The sequence below is a fragment of the Harmonia axyridis genome, chromosome 2 (genome assembly GCF_914767665.1).
Source record: "Harmonia axyridis chromosome 2, icHarAxyr1.1, whole genome shotgun sequence".
Classification (NCBI taxonomy): Eukaryota; Metazoa; Arthropoda; class Insecta; order Coleoptera; family Coccinellidae; genus Harmonia; species Harmonia axyridis.
In genome coordinates, this window is record NC_059502.1 from 5,723,217 (window position 1) to 5,740,289 (window position 17,073).

The 17,073-nt window shown below is 35.6% G+C and overlaps 2 protein-coding genes across 5 annotated transcripts in view; one reads left to right on the forward strand and one right to left on the reverse strand.

Annotated features, from left to right (window-relative positions):
• Positions 1–234: 234 nt before the first annotated feature.
• Positions 235–3,860, forward strand: LOC123672533 (zinc finger protein 808-like). Its single transcript, XM_045606663.1, has 3 exons — positions 235–485; positions 1,134–1,218; positions 1,450–3,860. Exons 2-3 carry the CDS (start codon positions 1,190–1,192, stop codon positions 2,981–2,983), a joined length of 1,563 nt encoding a protein of 520 aa, XP_045462619.1. The 5' UTR covers positions 235–485; positions 1,134–1,189; the 3' UTR covers positions 2,984–3,860.
• Positions 3,861–4,302: 442 nt separating this feature from the next.
• Positions 4,303–17,073, reverse strand: part of LOC123672534 (cAMP-dependent protein kinase type I regulatory subunit) — a 59,739-nt gene continuing 46,968 nt past the window's right edge. For all 4 annotated transcript variants that reach the window (XM_045606664.1, XM_045606666.1, XM_045606667.1 and 1 more), the window contains 4 exons: positions 8,703–9,059; positions 7,437–7,711; positions 5,534–5,770; positions 4,303–4,858 (listed from right to left, as the gene is read on the reverse strand). In XM_045606664.1, coding sequence (XP_045462620.1) covers positions 4,774–4,858; positions 5,534–5,770; positions 7,437–7,711; positions 8,703–9,059 — 954 coding nt within the window. In that variant the 3' untranslated portion in view covers positions 4,303–4,773. The remainder of the gene's footprint in view (positions 4,859–5,533; positions 5,771–7,436; positions 7,712–8,702; positions 9,060–17,073) is intronic.

Sequence of the window (17,073 nt, forward strand, 5' to 3'; positions counted from 1 at the left end):
AGTCAAGCGTTCAATTCAAGAAATGTTTAAGAACCTGATGGTTTCCATCGTACGCTGAGCCATCGCTAATTTACGAACGCTTTGTTGACATCACACTGACAGCGCTAACTTTCCGAACTCGTCAAAATTTTCAAAGTTATCTACTTATCTATGGTCTGGCCTTAGTAATCTAGTAGCACAGACTAGTAATCTGTGCTAGTAGCGTAGATTAAGGGCATAGAAAGAAAAATTTTATTATAAGTCTATGAATGTGGTTAGTGGGGTTATGTTTTGCTGAGTGATAATCCCTTAGAACATAAATAATCTATCTATATTCTAAGCATAATCCAGAGATAATTTCATTTCTTCAAGTTATTATTACACTACCATTTTAAACTTTTGAATAGAATATTTTAGGATTTATTTGGAAAACAAGACGTAGAATCATATAATATATTGCTCCGAAGTGAAAGTGGAGGAAAGTGAAATAGATGAATACTAATTAGGTATATTTGTGTTATATCATTACATAAATATTAATTTATTCATTGAAACCTTTGATGATCGGACACTCACGGTTCTGAAGATTTCGTCCTCTTATTAGAGGGGCTAGCTCAAGAGAGTGGTCCTTCTTAAAAAAAGTAGACATTTTAACACATTAATCATACATTTATCAGAATTCCAAATACCAACATTTTTTTCACTCATATTTTGCATTGGATTTACTTATTTATGAATTCAATAATGCTCTGTTGACGCATATTCTGCATTTTTATTTCAAAAGACTAGATTGATAATAATCTTCTTAATTGAACTGCTTCAGCAGTTACTAGTTTGTAATTGGATCATGATTAAAATATGTTTTTATATCTTCTTTGTTTTTCCCACCAAAAATCTGGTGTTAACAATTTGAACATTACATTCTGTAAGTGTACAGTGAGCTAACTCACTGACAAATTTTCCCTTTCCAAAGTGTTGGTAAATTCCATTCTTTCACGCAAACTAAGCAGAAAGTTATTGCAACGTACAAAGTTACGTCAACATTTTTCTACTATAACTAGTAATCTGTGGTTATGTTTTGCTGAGATTTTTTAATCTAATTTCTTTACGGTTCCATTCCGTTATCACTTTAAACATTTAAGTTAATATTTTAGGATTTCTTTGGAATCGACGTAAATACAAAGACTAGTAACATATATATTGTCCCAAAATGAAAGAAGAGGCAAATGAAATAGATGAGTAAGTACCTTAATAATTTTCTAACATTCAATTTGTAGAGATCCATAACAATATATGTATACAATATATTATTATTATTATTTATTTCAAACCCCAAAACAGTTGCACAAAACTGTCACTGAGACCTTCAGTTAATAAAATTTAACATGCATAAAAATATACAAAAAAATTTATTATTTTTAAAATATATCTTTAATTGAATTCTCCTCATAATGATTTAATTTGTTTCAGGACTATTGAATGTTCAGAATTTGGAGAGAACTTCAAGGCTCATTCAGAAAAAATTGAAGATGTTGATATATCTGAACAATTCATCGATGAGACTGGCATTCATGAGAGGGCAATATACTCTGAGAATATTGGAAATGAATCAAAATATCCATCCAAACACAATAGTTTTCATGATGATTCTTCAAAAACGAAAGAATTGCCCCAAATTCATAAAGAATCTTCCTATTCCAATATGAAAAAACATGAGTGTCACCTGTGTGATTATGCTGCAAATCATAAAAATAGTCTCAAATATCATATTGAAACAGTTCATTTGAATTTGAAGGAACATAAGTGTCACCTGTGCGATTATGCCGCCAATCTCAAAAATAGTCTCAAATGTCATTTAAAATCAGTTCATTTGAATTTGAAGGAACATAAATGTCATATGTGTGATTATGCTTCAAATTATAAAAATAGTCTCAAATATCATATAGAATCAGTTCATTTAAATTTGAAGGAACATAAGTGCCACATGTGCGATTATGCCGCCAATCATAAAAATAGTCTCAAATATCATATAGAATCAGTTCATTTAAATTTGAAGCAACACAAGTGTCACATGTGTGATTATGCTACAACCCAGAAAGTGCATCTCAAATCACATTTGGAAATAGTTCATTTGAAATTGAAGGAACATAAGTGTCACCTGTGTGATTATGATGCAAATCAGATAAGTGATCTCAAGAGACATTTAGATTCGGTTCACTTGAATTTGAAGCAATATAAGTGTCAAATTTGTGATTATGCTACAAATCGGAGAGAGATGCTCAAACGTCATTCAGAATCAGTTCATTTGAAATTGAAGGAACATAAGTGTCACCTGTGTGATTATGCTGCAAATCGGAAAATGCATCTTGAGAGACATATAGATTCTGTTCATTCAAATTTGAAGAAACATAAGTGTTATATGTGTGACTATGCTGCAAATCATAAAGAAAGTCTCAAATATCATATAGAATCAATTCATTTAAATTTGAAAGAATATAAGTGTCACCTTTGTGATTATTCTACAAATCAAAAAGTGAATATCAAATCACATTTAGATTCAGTTCATTTAAAATTGAAGCAACATAAGTGTCACCTTTGTGATTATGCTGTGAATCTGAAAAAGGATCTCAGGAGACATATAGAATCAGTTCATTTGAATTTAAAGAAACATAAATGTCATATGTGTGATTATGCTGCAAATCATAAAAATAGTCTCAAAAATCATATAGAATCAGTTCATTTAAATTTGAAGGAACATAAATGTCATATTTGTGATTATGCTGCAAATCATAAAAATAGTCTCAAATATCATATAGGATCAGTTCATTTAAATTTAAAGGAACATAAGTGTCACCTGTGCGATTATGCTGCCAATCAAAAAAGTAGTCTCAAATGTCATATAGAATCGGTTCATTTCAATTTGAAGCCACATAAGTGTCACATGTGTGATTATGCTTCAAATCAGAAAGTTCATCTCAAGGAACATTTAGATTTATTTCATTGAATTTCAAAAAAAAAAGTGACACCATTGCTTCAAATTTGAAAATGTATTTTAAAGGAAATATAGATTTAGTTCATTTAAATGGAGCAACATATGTGTAATTCGTTTAAATGACATATGCTATGAATCAAATTTATCGCGAAAGACACTATTGATTTGAAAATGAAAGTACATAATTGTCACTAAAGTGAGTGGGCTACAAAATGGTGTCTCAAGTGAAAAAACCATATTGTAAGAGTATATAATAGTTATTTATAATACACGTGCGGAATGCATTGATATTCTTCCACAAGCTCAAAATTAAAAAACGAGCCACAAAGTGGCGAGTTTTTAAATGAACGAGTGGTAGAATGAGCCTTCTGTACGAATAATTTACATTATTTTCTCTAATTCATTACATTTTTATTGAAATATTTCCATAAATATCATTTAGTGATTTTGCATTGAAAAATGTTGGTTGGCAGAACTGATTTCTTTAAGGCAAATTGATGAATTGACTGATAAAGCCGTGGCGGAAAGTTTGGACTACCAACATATAATAATAAAATATAACCATGAAAAGTGTGCGTTTCTGATATATCCTCGCACGATTTTGTTCTACGAGATGTGGAAGAATAAACAGAATAACCACAGAATTAGAGAAATATCACTTCATGGTTTGCTGAGTGGAGAGTTAAAACTAATCCAGGAAAATCCCAACTAATAACATTCAACCACAACATCAAAGTCCAATCCCCATCTACTGTGTAATACTGTGTAATAATTATTTGAAATTTGTTAAATGTATTGAATCTTATATTCTACGCGAAAGACTTAGTTGATGTGTAGATTTAATGTAATAATAAATAAAAATGAAATAAATAAATAATATTCGTCGTCAGTGTTTTCGTAGAACTGGATCAGCTCTTTGAAATTGTTTATTTTGTCACATATGGTTTAGTGCAAGATAGTGTTTCAATGGTCACCATAAATGATTTTTAATCTCGAGTCTTAGATTGAGCCTTCTGTAAAAGTGTTATACATTATTTTCTCTTATTCATTGAGTATTCTTCAAAATTAATGCAATTTTTCCATAAATATCATTAATTGATTTTTGCATTGAAATGGCAGAACTGTTTTCTCTATCACAAATTTGACAGATAATAGATAAATCCGTGACAGGAGTGTTCTGGGTACCAACATATAATGATAAAATAAAACCAAGAAGATGAATAATTACAATTTCAAGCTTCGTTTAAAGTTTCGTGTTGATATTTCTGTAACAACAGATTATAAAAAGTACAGAATATTTGATATGGATGGTGTTGAAATAAAACAATATAAATCATTAAATTAGTTTTTAATTAAGTATTTAACAGTTTCTATATTGATATACATAAAATTGAAGTCATCTCTAAAAAATTCAAACAAAAGCAACAAATATAACAAAATCGAATAGATTTATTTCTCATATTAAACCAAAATCAATTCTTATTGGAAGAAATTATTTATAATACATTTTTATACATATTTAGTACAATACAAGCAATACATCTTTTTAAGTTCTGACAAACTCAATAGAATTTTTATTCACTACCAATTTGTATTATTAGTAATAATTAATATACTGAAACTCCTATGTATAGAAAAATAGTTCAATTTTAGAGTAAATCAATTTTGCTTGTCAGAACCCAGATATCATGTTCAACCACAACGTATTTTCTATTCAATAATGAATGAAGACTCTGAATTTTGGCTGATCTTGGTACATCAAATAGAACGAATAAGTTAACAAAATATCATTCATGGGCTACTTAAACTGACAAAGATACGAAACTATTATATTGGGTAATATTTCTTTTCAATATATCAGCACAAAGGCCAAGCACTCGTTCAAACCTGTAAAAAAAAATAATAAAGAAAATTACATCATTGCTTTATACAGGGTGTTTGGTGAAGATATGAATAAAGCTAAGAACATACTTTATTCATTGACTAATATATGTCAGATTCTTGTGTAAAAAATGCCTCGATTCGTTCATAAGTCAAAATTGTATTTTTTTCAGTATATACAGGGTGTTCCTGAATTCGAGGAACAAACGAAAACGACAGATTCTTTGGATAATTTTAAGAAAAATAAGTTCTATCAACAAGGGCCCATAAACTCCTTTTTTAGAGATACAGGGTGTTAAAATTTGATTTTTTTTCTCATAGCACCTTCCCTTCACAAGATATTCAACTTACATTAGACATAGATGATTTAAGTGTTCATCATGTGATATAATTTTTGACATGTCTCTACCAAACACGTACCTTAAATACAATAGTAACAAGTGGACCGCCCCCTCTAGTTTTGTGCCCCCCTGCAATATCTCATGAGAAAAAAAAATACTACATGAATTTAATATAAACGAGATAGACCTGGAAATCTGAGCCCCCTTCAAAAAATCCAGTCTCCTCCCCACCTTTTCTTGGAAGCTGGCTTTTCGAAACAAATGGGGACTTAAAAAAAAATGTTATAAATTTCCATGAACAGGAAATACCGCAAAAAAAAGCCCTTTACAGAAATCTCACCTGGCCCTATCCAGCTTCACACATTTCAAGGGTCCACAAGCAACCACGGTGGCAGCTCTTGGTCTGTTAAGAAGTAGGGCAATTTCGCCAAAATAATCACCAGCAGCCAGTTTACCAACTTCGGTAGGTTCTTCGCCCTCTGTTCTATTTTGCTTAACAATAGCAGTGCCTTCAACAATAATGTAGAAATCATCGCCTGGTTCACCTTGTCTGACAATAGTTTCACCGTTGTCAAATCTGTAAAACAAGATGTCAATTGATATCTTCAATAGCATAGTATTTTGATGGCTAACAGACAATTGTTCAATTCCGGAAAAAGTACCACCCGAGCGGGACTCGACCCCGCAAGCTCCGAATCACTAATCCGATGCTCTACCAATCAAGCCACCGAGGAAGAGAAAGAATTCTTCAATGTACTTGAGCATGCAAGATTATAAAGGGTGTTTTTTTTCGAGGTATATAACTTTAAGACTTTAAGTTAACTTTAAGACTTTAAGTTGGCATTACTGTTCAACGATTGCAAATAGTGCAATTTATTTCGAAAATAATGGTTCTGTGCGTAATACGTATCGCGCACTACGTCCATTTTATCGTCGACAAAATCGTCCATCAGAGCAGTTAATTCGATTAACCATGGAACGTTTTCGCACCACGTTTACTCTTATTGATAACTCGCATCCCCAGAGACGCCGTACGGTGCGTACAGAAGAAGCTATTGCTGCTGTAAAGCGTAGCATTGAGGAAGACCCGAATGAGTCTACCCGCCATCGAGCACAGGAATTGGATCTGTGTCCATCCACTTTATGGAAGGTTTTGGGGAAGGATCTTGGTTTGCGTGCTTACAAAATCCAACTCGTGCAAGAATTGAAGCCAAACGATCATCAAGTGAGGCGTAGATTCGTCGAATGGGCCCAAAATGAGATTGTCGTTGTTCCCGATTTTCATAAGCGAATTTTGTTTAGCGATGAAGCGCACTTCTGGTTGAATGGCTACGTCAACAAACAAAACTGCCGCATTTGGAGTGAAGCTAATCCTCAAGTGTATGTCGAAACACCGTTACATCCAGAAAAACTGACTGTTTGGTGCGCTTTATGGGCTGGTGGAATCATTGGTCCGTAATTCTTTAAAAACGATGATGGTCAGAACGTTACAGTCAATGGTGATCGGTATAGAGCCATGATTACTAACTTTTTCATTCCTGAATTGAACAACCATGATGTCCAGGAGCTGTGGTTCCAACAAGACGGCGCAACATGTCACACAGTTCGTGCCACAATCGATTAATTGAAAGACACGTTTGGTGACCGCCTAATTTCACGTTTTGGACCTGTGACTTGGCCTCCAAGATCTTGTGATTTAACACCGCTAGAATACTTTCTGTGGGGCTACGTAAAGTCATTGGTCTATGCGGATAAGCCACAAACCCTTGACCATTTGGAAGACAATATTCGCCGTGTTATTGCCGATATACGGCCGCAAATGTTGGAAAAAGTCATCGAAAATTGGACGTCCATATTGGACTACATCCGAGGCAGCCGTGGCGGTCATATGCCAGAAATCATATTTAAAATGTAATGCCACAAGATTATCTTGCGGATAAATAAAATTCATGTCAATCGAATAATCCATCGTTGTTTTATTGCAATTTAAAGTTCTATAGCTCTAAAAAAAAACACTCTTTAGAATTTCTATATTTTTTGCTTTCAAAACCCTTCCAGATTCTCACCTCAGGGATGGAATTCATAAATTGGAATCTCGTTAGAACTAGTGTAGTGATGTTAAGGGATATTATACTGAATAATAAAGTGTTTGTGTTTGTTTTTTTTTTCATCGAACTGCAACTTTTTTAACAACCTCTGGGAGTAAGTTTGTGAACGCAGTCCTAGAGTATATAAAATTATACCTGACAGGTTCCAAGGCGTCCGCCACAGTCAGTCTTTCCCATTTGTCTAAGTTCTCCAGGATGGAAACTCTGGATAGGAACTCCTCGTACATCTTACGTTTCCTGATCGTAGATCCCATGAGTATCCTACGGTACGAGTCTCTGTCGATGCCCCAAAGTTTCACATCCGTTTTGGCCTTGACGGTAGCCGCCCTTGGTGTTCCGTAGATCAGCGCCAACTCTCCGAAACTGCCGCCTTCTCCTATCGTTGTTACTAGTTCATTGTTGACATAGATCTGTGGAATTTCGAGAGTTAATACTGGACCTTAGACGTAGCCGGGTTAGTTTCAACTAAGATGTATATATATATTTATATACCTGTAAAACTTATCACAGATTTATGTATAGTTGATTTTGAGAGGTTACTAGAGTTTCAGATTGCGCACACGTCGGTTTTATTTGACATTTCTCGCGATTCTCGACTCGCGTGACCTTTGAGTATAGAATAATAGTATTTTATATTCTATGCTCGTGACAATCTTCTATACTAGAATAGACCAATACGCTCTATTAGTGTGACGTCATACTCCGTCACTTTTGGTTCTCCTGTCAGTGTTCGGAATCCAAACAAATAAATTGTCTAAATTAGTACGGTGTCGTTGAAGGAATTGGCTTATTTTCATAAATAAGAGTATTTGAGGAACGATTCAGGTATTAATTGATAGACAGAAGGAACGAGGTTAATACCAGTAAGTTTGAATCCTGTATCACTCACCAGATTTTGTAAAAAGCCGTGTTCATTAGTTGAACTTCAAGTTCGAACTTACTGGCATTAATCTCGTGCCTTCTGTCTATCAATTAATAGTAAAATCGTTCCTTAAATAATCTTATTTATCAAAATAAGCCAATTTCTTCAACGACAACGTACTAAATTGAATGACAATTTGTTTGTTTGGATTCCGAACACTGACAGGAGAAGTAAAATGGCGGTGTGTGACGTCATCACTAATAGAGCGTATTCCTCAGGGACATCCAAATTGCAGCGTGACTTAAGAGGGTACATCACCACGTGATATGATCGTTGACAATATTTTCTCAGAGGTGGAGGTAAAGAAATAATGTGCGGTGTTGCCAGAACTTTTGAATGATCAGTAGAACTTAGGAATATTACAATAGTTCCAACTTTCGTCGAACGGTTGTACTTTACATTAGTCATTTAATAAATTTCAACGAAATTTTGCCTATTTTGTAATATTTTCTTCTCGAATATTTTTACCGACAACTCACCTCGACCTCGCCCTGATCGATCACGTAAAAATTGTCCCCCTCGTCTCCCTGCTGGATGATCGGCTCCCCCGGCAGACACGTGACCGGAAACATGGCGTCGAAAATGTCCGAACGTTCGTTCTCGTCCAGGTGCGAGAACAAGACGTTCTTCGCGATCGCCTTGTATAGGGCGGCCATCGTCTTGTAGTCCTTCGGCACCACCTTCTTCACGTAGCTGGTGGCGTCCTCTTCAGTCACCGGCTCCGCCGATATGCCTCCTCTACGTTTGACTGGGGGCTGGGAGGCAGAGGGGGGCATTGGGGACAAGTCGTCCATCTCGTCAGGCGACGCGGACTGCTTGGCCTCCAGAGCTTGCTCCTGCAGACAAAAAATTGGGAGTGTAAATTATCGGGTATTTCAAATGCGTTTGATGTGCCGATTAAAATAATAGCATCAGCTTTGGTTTTTGAGATATAGGATTAGTTCTGATATTATTAGGTGAACAACTTTGCTTCCGCCGTTTTGAAATAGATGGGCGTAGCGGTAAGTGGTAGTCGAAATAAAAAGATCGTAGATGTCATACAATAAGCTTAGGTATTTGTAAACATAACGCCTTCGGAATATTAGTCGATTTGCGTCTACATCATGAAGTTATTCTCGATTAAACATGTCAGTTTAAGAGCCAAATTATCGTCATTTGCGGGAGGTTTCAATTTTCTGCTTTAATATGAATAAATCTGCGGCTGAGGCTCATCAAATGCTCTCAAATACCTATGGTGAGGTCACTATAAGAGATAGAATGTGCCGAGAGTAGTTTCAACGCTTCAAGAACGGTGATTTTGACCAGCAGGCGGTGAAAGAGAGAAGGTTTTCGAAGATGTACAATTGGAGGCATTACTTGATCAAGACTCGTGTCAAACGCAATAAGAATTGGCAGTGACAAAAATTGTTCGTACAAAACTTCTGTTTATTTGTTGTATATGAGGCCGATTGAAAGGTCCACGGTCTGATGCACAGATGGCGGTGCTAGTATTAAATCCATATGATTTTTAGTTAGTACAAACCTTCAAACAATACGTGTCAAAATTTGACAGCAGTCCGACCATTAGTTTGTGAGGTATTGCGTTGTGAGTCCAGCTACTTTTGTTATTTGAAAAAATATGGAAAAAAAAGAATTTCGTGTGCTGATAAAATATTGCTTTTTGAAGGGGACAATACAGTTGAAGCAAAATATTGGTTTTGATGAACAGTTTGCGGGGTCTGCACCAGGAAAATCAACCATCATTGATTGGTATGCAAAGTTTAAATGTGGTGAATGAGAACCGAAAGCGGCTCAAAAAAAAATCAAAAAAGAGCACAAAATAATTTTGAATGACCGCAAAACGAAGTTGATCGAGATAGCAGACATTGTGAAGATATAATCTGAATGTGTACATCATCATTCACGAATATTTGTACATCAGAAAGCTGTGTGCAAAATGGGTGCCACGCGAGCTCACAATCGATCAAAAACAACAACGTGTTAATGATTCTGAGCAGAGTTTGAAGCTGTTCAAGTGCAATGAACCTGAATTTTTGCGTCGATATGTGACAATGGATGAAACATGGCTCCATCATTTCACTCCGGAGTCCAATTCCGAATTCAAAGCGGAGAAAAACACCACAGTCAGCTGGCAAGGTTATGGCATCAGTATTCTGGTATGCGCAAGGTGTAATAATCATTGATTACTCTAAAAGAGCCAGATCATCAAGAGCGATTATCATATAGAGTTATTGGATGGTTCAAAGGATGAAATCGTTAAAAAACGGCCCCATTTGAGAAAAAAGGTGCTGTTTTATCAAGACAATGCGCCGTGTCACAAATCAATGAAAACAATGGCAAAATTGCATGAATTGGGCTTCGAATTGCTTCTGCATCAACCGTATTCGCCAGATCTGGCCCCCAGCGACTTTTACCTGTTCTCAGACCTCAAAAGAATGCTCGCTGGAAAGAAATTTAGCGCCAATGAAGAAGTAATCGCCGAAACTGAGGCCTATTTTGAATCGAAAGACAAAACGTACTACAAAAATGGTATCGAAAAGTTGGAAGATCGCTATAATCGCTGTATCGCCCTCGAAGGCAACTATGTTGAATAATAAAATCGAATTTTGTCAAAAAATGTGTTTAACTATGGTAGACGGGGGATTTTTCAATTGGCCTGTTACGTTTATCATTTTGATATTCTCTAACACTGCTCGGTGCGCTATGGATTGACCTAAAAACTGCTAAAAGCATAGATATAAGTCAACGGTATCACGAAAAATGGTCAAGTTCTCGAGTTCACGAACACTGGTCCTCCACAGCGGATCATTCGCGTCCGTCATCGGTAAAACAGACGTATTATGTTATATTTATAAATACTCCAATGAAAGAGGTCGCAGCCTAATTATTAGACTTCCCCCTCAAAACCATCAACTTTTCATTCGAAACAATTTTCCATAAGATGCCTCTTCCTCGAAATTTTCAACACCCGGCGGTATTTTATTGATGCCGAGCCTAGCGCCGCCACTGTCGGCGTCTCCCCGTCCGCCTGAGCGCGCCCGCCTCTGATCCGATTACGGGAAAACAACGGTTTGTGCGTCCGTGCGCACGGGAAAATTTTTCCGGTGAATTTTCATCCGTCCGGCCGGCGGATTTTCCGCTCCGTCCGTCCGTGACGGCCTTAATTAAAGGTCGGCGGTGGGTGGGCGTTTTCGAGCCGCCCGGCGCCCATCCGTGGGCGCCATCAATCAGGACCCCGTTCGTGCGGAAAATGAGCGCGCGCGTTCTGTTTTGTCTTGCCGGACACCGCGTTTTCCGCCTTCGATTTCCGGTGGAAAACTAATCTGCGTGGGAATTTCCCGACTTCATTCACTTTTTTTTTGGATCTATTATTGGTATGTTGTTTGTACGCCAATGCTGCATTATTCAATGAGTCCTCAAACTTCAAATCTGATTTATGTGAAATGTAACAAATTAGTAATCATTTATTGATTAGACTCGCCATCAACCAAAAGATTGAATTAAATTCTCGAAAATTGTTATTATTTCAATTGTGAATGATAATTTGCATATCATTTTCACAGAAAAGTAAGAGAGAAGATCTAAGAATTTATCTGTTGAGATTTCCTACTGTGTAAATGTTATTCACTTTCTTTGATCTTATATTGTAATGTTGTTTGTACGCCACTGCTGCATTATTCAACTACTCCTCAAACTTCAAATCTGATTTATGTGAAATGTAACGAATTAGTAATCATTTATTGATTAGACTCGCCATCAACCAGAAGATTGAATTAAATTCTCGAAAATTGTAATTATTTTAATTGTGAATGATAATTTGCATATCATTTTCACAGAAAAGTAAGAGAGAAGATCTAAGAATTCATCTGTTGAGATTGCTATCTGTGTAAATGTTATTCACTTTCTTTGATCTAATATTGTAATGTTGTTTGTACGCCACTGTTGCATTATTCAACGACTCCTCAAACTTCAAACCTGATTTATGTGAAATGTAACAAATTAGTAATCATTTATTGTTTAGACTCGCCACCAACCAAAAGATTGAATTGAATTCTCGAAAATTGTTTTTATTTCAATTGTGAATGTTAATTTGCATATCATTTTCACAGAAAAGTAAGAGAGAAGATCTTAGAATTCATCTGTTGAGATTGCTATCTGTGTAAATGTTATTCACTTTCTTTGATATAATATTGTATAATGTTGTTTGTACGCCACTGCTGCATTATTCAACGACTCTTTAAACTTCAAATCTATTTTATGTGAAATGTAAAATGTAATTAGTAATCATTTATTGATTAAAACTCGCCATCAACCAAAAGATTGAATTAAATTCTCGAAAATTGTTATTATTTCAATTGTAAATGTTGATTTGCATATCCGTTTCACAAAAGAGTAAGAGAGATCATTTTCACAGAAAAGTAAGAGAGAAGATCTAAGAATTCATCTGTTGAGATTGCTATCTGTGTAAATGTTATTCACTTTCTTTGATCTAATATTGTAATGTTGTTTGTACGCCACTGCTGCATTATTCAACGACTCCTCAAACTTCAAATCTATTTTATGTGAAATGTAACAAATTAGTAATCATTTACTGATTAAAACTCGCCATCAACCAAAAGATTGAATTAAATTCTCGAAAATTATTATTTCAAATTCAAATGCTGACTTGCATATCTATTTCACAGAAGAGTAAGAGAGAAGTTCTACGAATTTATCTGTTGAGAATGCTACCTCTGTAAATCTGTTTTTTTTTTGTAGTGAATTTTAACAATATTTAAATAGACCCCTCAAATAAAAACGTTTTCTGAACATCGGGTTCTGATCTGAAACATAGTGAGGTTTCAAGGGTGTAGCTCACGTCCAGGAGAAGTTGCAGCCTCGGGAATTTCATCCATTTTTTTTCGAAAATTTCAGATTTTTAACTATAATTTCTGAAATAATCGCCAAACTGCAAACCACTAACTGGAAAATCCTCAACATACTAGATTCGTTAGATATAACCACAAAAGACACTCAACAGTGTATTGTCGAACTACTTCGAGTAGTAGACGTAATAAATACATCAAGAGAGGATGAAAGCAATTGTAATAATTTGTCAATTTGCGCTACATTGTTTACCCAAATAAACCATCATCTTTTAGCTTGAGAATATTTGTCTCTTGAAACTCACTTCTTATATTTTCCTTGACACATATGTTTACTCATAACGATCAAATGAATACTCAACATTTCTGAAAACTTCTAAAGTCTTTCGAAGTTTTAGCAAAAACAGCTAACCCAGATACTGATTAGGTTATCAATTGCCAATCAAGAGTAATAAACATAGATAGAGGGAGCATATGTCATTTTCAGTAACGATCAAATTTGACATGAAGCGCGCGGAAATGAAAACGTATCAGTGATACGATATTTCACACAATTCGCGAGTTTCTCCATAAATAACGCACTTCTTATGTCCCATATAGTGAATCAACGTTTCATATCAACTCAAAATATATTGAGATGAATACCTAAATATATCAGAAATTCAGAGAACAAACTTCAAGCCCGCCAAACAACGTGGAACAACCGATGACAATAGGAGAGCAAAAGTTGACAAACCTTGGATTTCAGCAGGTAGATACAGAAAATAATAAATATTCTGTTTATTATAAATTCGACAATTAATAAAAATATCAGATTCCAAATATTCAAGTTTGCGTGTTCAATCGGGAATTACTCAAACAAATATATTTAATTCAATATAATATACACCCATAACAATATAGTAAAATTGTGTATTTGAAAATATATCACAATACGCTCTATTAGTGTGACGTCACACACCGCCATTTTTTGGTTCTCCTGTCAGTATTCGGAATCCAAACAAATAAATTGTCATTCAAATTAGTACGGTGTCGTTGAAGGAATTGGCTTATTTCCATAAATAAGAGTATTTGAGGAACGATTTCATTATTAATTGATAGACAGAAGGAACGAGGTTAATACCAGTAAGTTTGAATCCTGTATCATTCCCCAGATTTTGTAAAAAGCCGTGTTTATTAGTTGAACTTCAAGTTCAAACTTACTGGCATTAATCTCGTGCCTTCTGTCTATCAATTAATAGTAAAATCGTTCCTTAAATAATCTTATTTATCAAAATAAGCCAATTTCTTCAACGACAACGTACTAAATTGAATGACAATTTGTTTGTTTGGATTCCGAACACTGACAGGAGAACTAAAATGGCGGTGTGTGCCGTCATCATTAATAGAGCGTATTCGAAAACGTAACCTAACCATGTTGGGGACATGTAAAAATTACGTATCCTCCCTCTATCTATGTTTATTACTGACCGACATCATAATGACGTTTACATTGTTGTCAGACCTTCACCTTTTTCCGGATTAATCATGAACTTTGTTATTTCAAATTGACCGCCCCCGTATATTTTGCCGTTCAAAATCCTTAAACTAGACGTATTCCCGCATCCGTCATCTAGCCCATTCGAGATGAATCGATATAATCATACCGTTGTGAGCGAAGCTGATGCCTTAGCAGAAACGACTTCAATTTAGGCCATAGCCTTCTAGTTTTACTATATTATACGTGCTCTTTCAGCAAAGCACGCAATTCTTCCCGTGCCCTCTCCACTTCCGCCCCAGCTCTGCCGCCCGCTGGTTAATAATTCTCTCGGTTATCAGGCCATTTTTTTTCCACCCACTTTTCATGACTTCGAATGTCGACTTTTTGTAGTGGAGGTACTCAATCTCGTTTTTTAGGTCTAATTGGACATGACTTCTTTTTTGTTTTTCGGTTATTTTCATTATTCTTGGGTTGGTAGGTCTTTTGTTCTTCGGTTCCCAACTTGTCGGACCCTTGGGGTAGAAAAAGTTTGGATTGAACGAGGAAGGAAATATGATAGAAAACAAAAACATCGTTACGTAGTTGGTCTTTTGCTATTATTTATTTTTTAATTCTGAGCGCAATGTTGTATTTAATTTTTTTTATTAACGTTTCATATTTACTCAAAAAATTATAAATAAATACCTAAATATATCAGAAATTCAGATAACAAACTTCAAGCGCGCCAAACGACGTGAAACAACCGATGACACTTGGAGAGCAAAAATTGCCAAACCTTGGAATTCAGTACGTAGATACAGAAAATAATAAATATTATAAAGGGTGTTTTTTTTAGAGCTATAGAACTTTAAATTGCAATAAAACAACGATGGATTATTCGATTGACATGAATTTTTATTTATCCGCAAGATAATCTTGTGGCATTACATTTTAAATATGATTTCTGACATATGACCGCCACGGCTGGCTCGGATGTAGTCCAATCTGGACGTCCAATTTTCGATGACTTTTTCCAACATTTTTGGCCGTATGTCGGCAATAACACGGCGAATGTTGTCTTCCAAATGGTCAAGGGTTTGTGGTTTATCCGCATAGACCAATGACTTTACATAGCCCCTCAGAAACTAGTCTAGCGGTGTTAAATCACAAGATCTTGGAGGCCAATTCACAGGTCCTAACGTGAAATTAGGCGGTCACCAAACGTGTCTTGCAATAAATCGATTGTGGCACGAGCTGTGTGACATGTTTCGCCGTCTTGTTGAAACCACAGCTCCTGGACATCATGGTTGTTCAATTCAGGAATGAAAAAGTTAGTAATCATGGCTCCATACCGATCACCATTGACTGTAAAGTTCTGGCCATCATCATTTTTGAAGAAGTACGGACCAATGATTCCACCAGCCCATAAAGCGCACCAAACAGTCAGTTTTTCTGGATGTAACGGTGTTTCGACATACACTTGAGGATTAGCTCCACTCCAAATGCGGCAGTTTTGTTTGTTGACGTAGCCATTCAACCAGAAGTGCGCTTCATCGCTAAACAAAATAAAATGGGCGTAGTGCGTGATACGTATTCCGTACAGAACCATTATTTTCTAAATGAAATTGCACTATTTGCAAGCGTTGTTCAGGCGTGAGTCCATTCATGATGTATTGCCAAACCAAACTGAGAATAAATCACTTGACAGCTGTTAAATCGGTCGTCATCTTGAACAGTAATGCCAACTTAAAGTTATATACTTCGAAAAAAAACACCCGTTACATACTATAAATTCAACAATTAGGAAAAAAATCGGATTGCAAATATTCAAATTTGAATATTTATCGAGAATCACTCAAATAAATATATTTCATTCAATATAATACATTCATAATGATATAGTCAAATTGTGAATTTGAAAATATATCACAATCCGACAACGTAATCTAACCATGTTGGAGACATGTAAAAATTGCATAAATTTCCTCTATCTATGTTTATCACTCTATGGACGAGATCAAACCCAAAAAGTTATAATCTGAGTTTATTTGAGCTAGATTATTTACGATAACCTGCGCATCTTGTTGCAGCATACTCAAATCCGAACCTTACAAACCCTTTTTTTCAAAATGATAAATGAATAAACCATAGAGTAAAAATTCGCTGTGTCATTCTCTCCTTCCGTAAAGATTTCCATATCGAAACTAATAACCAAAAACAAACATTAATCACTTCCCGCCCAATGCGGCCTGTAAACAAAAGATCAAAAGGACGTGGCGCATAAAGGTCCCATACCAAACGATCGGCAACATTCAACAGTCGTGTGGTCGGGGCTTGATTGATCGCCGGAAGAATTCCGTCGTATCGCCATCATCGACACAGCCAACTACAACACAATCGGCAAAGGCAAATTTCCTGAATATTACATTATGCGACCCATGGGAGGGAAATTAAATTTACGTTTCGCGTGTTCTTGTACAACACAGGGAGCGATCGTTTGTTTAAAGGCTGCAGTCCACTGACGAA